At 41.3% G+C, this 5630-nt stretch overlaps 1 protein-coding gene across 1 annotated transcript in view; it reads left to right on the forward strand.

The window, feature by feature from the left end:
- The window catches only part of LOC110175658 (murinoglobulin-2-like), a 39737-nt gene that overhangs the window by 14307 nt on the left and 19800 nt on the right, over positions 1-5630 (forward strand). Inside the window, 2 exon segments of the mRNA XM_055166726.1 lie at positions 2117-2266; positions 2359-2499. Coding sequence (XP_055022701.1) covers positions 2117-2266; positions 2359-2499 — 291 coding nt within the window.

The following is a 5630-nucleotide window of genomic DNA, read 5'->3' on the forward strand; positions in this document are numbered from 1 at the left end:
CACAGCCTCAACAACTATTGCAGCTAATAATAATATAATCTTAATATAATAATGATTATAATAACAACACATAATTAGCCTAATACTGTTAAAGAAAAACGTGTTTGATAGCCTGTCTGCTGTGTATGACTCCACTGCGTTAAAATATTTCTCAAATGGCAGTGCCCCCCCTGGTTGGTGACCCATGCCCCTCCAGTAGATGTGCTCTGACGCCGACTCTGACAGTTAAGAATGCGAACATACACGCTGAGCGAATTTTGGAATGAATGAGCTATAGTTTGCATTTTTATCGAGGCTCCTTAGTTTGTTTGCTGTATGATTGTTCTAAATCTAAAATCAATGGGCGGATGGCGGGCGGGTGCGTTTTGAAAACCTTCGGTGCAAAAATGGACAGCGGGCGGATGATGAGTTTTGTGTCCGGTTGCGGATGAAAAAATAGCCCATCCGCGCATCTCTATCGGGTACCCGCAAATAGTTGCTGAAATCAGGGCCGCGAGCCCGCGGAGCACGGTGTCCATAAAGCGCGATCGGGCGACAGCCGCTCTTACCTCCGTGAGGTGCGGAGCAGCCGCTCCTTTCTCCTGCGGTCACCTTCGAGCCCATCCCGACAGTGAGTCCTGTTTTAGTCCTAGTTCAGTTTTGGTTTAGTCCTGGTTTTGTTCTGGTTTAGTTCTGGTTTAGTCCTGTTTTAGTCCTAGTTCAGTTCTGGTTTAGTTCTCCTCTTCAGTCCTGGAATCAGTCCGAGGTTAGTCCTGTTATAGTCCTGGTTTAGTCCTGGTTCAGCTCTGGTTTAGTCCTGGTTTAGACCTGGTTTAGACCTGGTTTAGACCCTGGTTTAGTCCTGGGTGGTTAGTCCTGGTTTAGACCTGGTTCAGCTCTGGTTTAGTCCTGGTTTAGACCTGGTTTAGTCCTGGTTCAGTCCATATACGGCGCAAAAGTTCAGCATCTTCGCAGTTATTTTGGTGAAAGTAACTTAAAGTAATGCAATAGTAATGTAATGCCTTATATTTTAAATGCAGTAATATTGTAATGTAACAAATTACTTTGAAATTACAGTAATAAGTAATAAATAACGCATTACGTTTTTAAAGTAACTTGCCCAACAGTGGTAGTAGTAGTAGTAGTAGTAGCAGTAGTAGTAGTAGCAGTAGTAGTAGTAGTAGTAGTAGTAGTAGTAGTAGTAGTAGTAGTAGCAGTAGTAGTAGTAGTAGTAGCAGTAGTAGTAGTAGTAGTAGTAGTAGCAGTAGTAGTAGTAGTAGTAGTAGTAGCAGTAGTAGTAGTAGTAGCAAGTAGTAGTAGCAGTAGTAGTAGTAGTAGCAGTAGTAGTAGTAGTAGTAGTAGTAGTAGTGCAGTAGTAGCAGTAGTAGTAGTAGTAGTAGTAGTAGTAGCAGTAGTAGTAGTAGCAGTAGTAGTAGTAGTAGTAGTAGCAGTAGTAGTAGTAGCAGTAGTAGTAGTAGTAGTAGCAGTAGTAGCAGTAGTAGTAGCAGTAGTAGTAGTAGCAGTAGTAGTAGTAGTAGTAGTAGTAGTAGTAGTAGTAGTAGTAGTAGCAGTAGTAGTAGTAGTAGTAGTAGCAGTAGTAGTAGTAGTAGTAGTAGTAGTAGTAACAGTAGTAGTAGCAACAGTAGTAGTAGTAGTAGTAGTAGTAGTAGTAGTAGTAGTAGTAGTAGCAGTAGTAGTAGTAGTAGTAGTAGCAGTAGTAGTAGCAGCAGCAGTAGTAGTAGTAGTAGCAGCAAGCAGTAGTAGTAGTAGTAGTAGTAGTAGTAGTAGTAGTAGTAGTAGCAGTAGCAGCAGTAGTAGTAGTAGTAGTAGTAGTAGCAGTAGCAGCAACAGTAGTAAGTAGTAGTAGTAGTAGCAGCAGCAACAGTAGTAGTAGTAGTAGTAGTAGTAGTAGTAGTAGTAGTAGTAGTAGTAGCAGTAGTAGTAGTAGTAGTAGTAGTAGTAGTAGTAGTAGTAGTAGTAGCAGTAGTAGTAGTAGTAGTAGTAGTAGTAGTAGTAGTAGTAGTAGTAGTAGTAGTAGTAGTAGTAGTAGTAGTAGTAGTAGTAGTAGTAGTAGTAGTAGTAGCAGTAGTAGTAGTAGTAGTAGTAGTAGTAGTAGTACTGTCTGTGTATATTCCAGGTGCAGGTGCAGTTCTCTCCTCCCTCCTCCGTCCCCGGGGAGGACAGCTCTCTCTCCGTCTCCGCTGCTCCTCTGTCTCTGTGTGGACTCAGCGCCGTGGACAAGAGCGTCCTCATCCAGAAACCAGGGAAAAGTCTGGACCCAGACAAGGTACTAGACCAGGACTGGACCAGGACTAAACCAGAACAAAACAAGGACTAAATCAGGACTGAACCAGGTCTAATCCAGGTCTTTCTCTGCAGTTCCTGTCCCTTTTGCCGGTCCAAAGAGCAGAGTCTTTTCCTGATAGTATTGAGGACCCTCAGGAGTGCACAAAAGTGCGCTCCAGACGATATGTTATTCACCCACGGAGGAACACTGACGATGTTTACCACGAACTCAAGGTAAAGTTACACCAGATGCCCTTCCGTCCTGCATCCTCGAGCACTTTAAAGGTCCTAGATTACACAGACTTGACCCTTGTGAATTTTAAGTCGTGTTCTAATGTTGTTCCCTCCTCAAAAACAGACCTGGAGTTGTGTTTTGTTTCATTCACATTTATTCACATCCCAGGACAGTCTCATTCCCGAATCACCTGTTTTCCTGTTTTGTTTCTTCAGTATTTTTTGAGTCCTAAGTGCCGGGGCTTTGGTTGAGTTGACTTGGAATGACCGAGTTGTATTATGTAAGATGAACAAAAGTTTTACTGCATGACAAAAAGTGGAATGTTAAAATCGACTCTCACAGAATCAATTTGAACATTTTCTCAGGGTTTATATGAGTCCAATCTGTTCTGAGTTAATTTAAAGGGATAGTTTGGATTTTTTGACATAAATCTGTATGTCATCCCCGTCATCAGTGTTGTGCATTCACACCGACTTACCCCCGAAAGCGTCCGGTGAGCCGAGATACTGGCCCGTTTTGGTGCTGAGGAAAGTAGTCCGGCAAGTTGTGTGGGGACTGTTTACTAAAGCGTTTTTCTTCTCAAAGCAATATGTGTTCAAAAGAGTGATACATTTGCATCACAAAACCATCGTCGCCAAAAAAGTCAGATCTCATAATCGCTTGGCGCTATTTTCTCTCCGTACGTACCACTGTGCGCGGCCGCCAGGTGACAGCCGCGCACGGATCCATCACTTTCTTCAGTTGTTCGGCAGTGTTTACATGCGCAGACGCCGCCACGCGAGAGAGCTAGACTAAAAGAGAGCTAACGAGAGAACTAACGAGAGAACTAACGAGAGAGCTAACGAGAGAGCTAACGAGAGAGCTAACGAGAGAGCTAGAGCCATAAGTATATGAGCCTGTATAAGATACATATGAATATATCTAAAAAATGGTGCGAACTCTTGATTCTCCAGGCTGTAACAACTAAAATCTGGCTGAATCTCCACACACATTTCACTGTTTTCCTGTAACGGACTTTGCGCTGAGGAAACTTTGGCTTCTTGCGTTTGGCTTCAATGTGGAAACCAAACCAGGTAAGAACGAAGAAGTGCCGCTACATTTACAAGAGAACAGACTCAAGAATCAGATGTAACTCTGTTGCAGTAAATCACTCAGTGTCATATCACCAGTGAAGCTTCTACAAAACATAACTTTATAAGTCGACTGTTATTACTATTGTAAAATGTCACGTACACTGTTGGCAGCAGCTACGTGGACGTGTGGATGATTCTATGTTTCTATTAGTCGTCCATGCTTCAGTCACAGTGGAAGCTCTATGTTTTCGCTGTATACGAGTTTATAAATGCACGTGATGGTGATTGTCGCTCACTCGGTCTCTCACGGCTCCAGCTTTCACTTGTACCACTTCTCTGTCTTTTTCTCTCTCTTCTCTGCTTGTTCTAAACTCCATCTGGTGAAAATTCGGCATCAGTATATTCGGGTTCACAAAGATCTCCCTTGGGTTTGTGGTAAAGGCAAAGTCTTCATTGTCGGTGTCATAATCAGACATGTTGTCGCTAACATTCCGAGCAGTAAACAAAGTAACCAGGCTCATATACTTATGGCTCTAGCTCTCTCTTCTCGTTAGTTCTCTCGTTAGCTCTCTCGTTAGCTCTCTCGTTAGCTCTCTCGTTAGCTCTCTCGTTAGCTCTCTCGCGTGGCGGCGTCTGCGCATGTAAACACTGCCGAACAACTGAAGAAAGTGATGGATCGGTGCGTGGCTGTCACCTGGTGGTACGTACGGAGAGAAAATAGCGCCAAGCGATTATGAGATCTGACTTTTTTGGCGACGATGGTTTTGTGATGCAAATGTATCACTCTTTTGAACACATATTGCTTTGAGAAGAAAAACGCTTTAGTAAACAATCCCCACACAACTTGCCGGACTACTTTCCTCAGCACCAAAACGGGCCAGTATCTCGGCTCACCGGACGCTTTTGGGGGTAAGTCGGTGTGAATGCACAACACTGATGACGGGGAAAATCCGAACTATCCCTTTAACATTTTTGGAAATGTTAATTAAGTAACACTGGACCAAAGTTCCTGTTTAACCCTGAAATCAAGAGTTATATTAATGTTTTGAGAGTAAACAGATAACACTTTGTAGAGTTATCCTCATTTAACTAAACAGCACACAGAGGTGTTTTATTTTTACACTTTATTTTAGTTAATTTAAGTTTTTGAGCAGTGGTAACTACACAGTGTAAATTAAGGTACACTGTACAAAACACATTCAGTGCACGTAAAGTATTTATTTTCTTTAAAACATTGTAAAAGATGAAATGATGTGAAGCTGTAAACCTGTTCTTCTCTCGAGGCAGATTGAAGTGGTGGTGGAAGGAGCCAAATTAACAATAAGGGAAGTTGAATTAACTTCAACCAAATCATTTCTGGCAAATAATCCCAACTCTAACCTCCATTTAACTTTCAAATATTTAAAATAACACTTTTTGTGTTCAAAACAAAACTTCAACCCTCCAGTTTCTGCTGTGTATGTTTTTTTCAAAGACTAATAAATATTCAAATTCTTGTACCTGATGTAGATTTAAATGACATTATTGTAGAATAGAACATGTTTTTAGTAAGTAAGTAAGTCTTTATTTATATAGCTCTTTTCACAGACATTTTACTCTCACTTGTGTAAATAGTAACACTTGCTCAAATCAAAACAATCAGTTTCCATGATTTTACCAAGTCAGATGAACTTACTCTTGAAGTGAAGGTTACTACATGTTTCAGATTTGAGGAACTGACTGATTCGTTGGCTCAGCTTCACCACATGATTCTATGAATGAAACTAAAGTTCACTTCACTTGCTGAGCCCAGTTAGAGGAAAAAGGAATTTACTGTTCACTGCACTGAGGAATTAATGAAACTCATCTTTAGATTCACTCTCCACTTTAGTCAGAAGTTTCCTAGTTTTTTTCAAGTAAAGTCCATTTATTAGATTTTACAGTGTGTCTACATCTCCAAAGCTCAAAATGCTCTGTTCCACCTCGTGATGTCATGAAGAGGTGGTTTTCAAGTGAACATCTCCTTTCACCTTTAGCTCAGACGTTTGTGATGAGGAAACTACATTAGAACGATCAGA

The sequence above is a fragment of the Boleophthalmus pectinirostris genome, unplaced genomic scaffold (genome assembly GCF_026225935.1).
Source record: "Boleophthalmus pectinirostris isolate CB_2022bp ecotype Guang Dong unplaced genomic scaffold, ASM2622593v1 HiC_scaffold_9, whole genome shotgun sequence".
In the NCBI taxonomy this organism is placed as follows: Eukaryota; Metazoa; Chordata; class Actinopteri; order Gobiiformes; family Gobiidae; genus Boleophthalmus; species Boleophthalmus pectinirostris.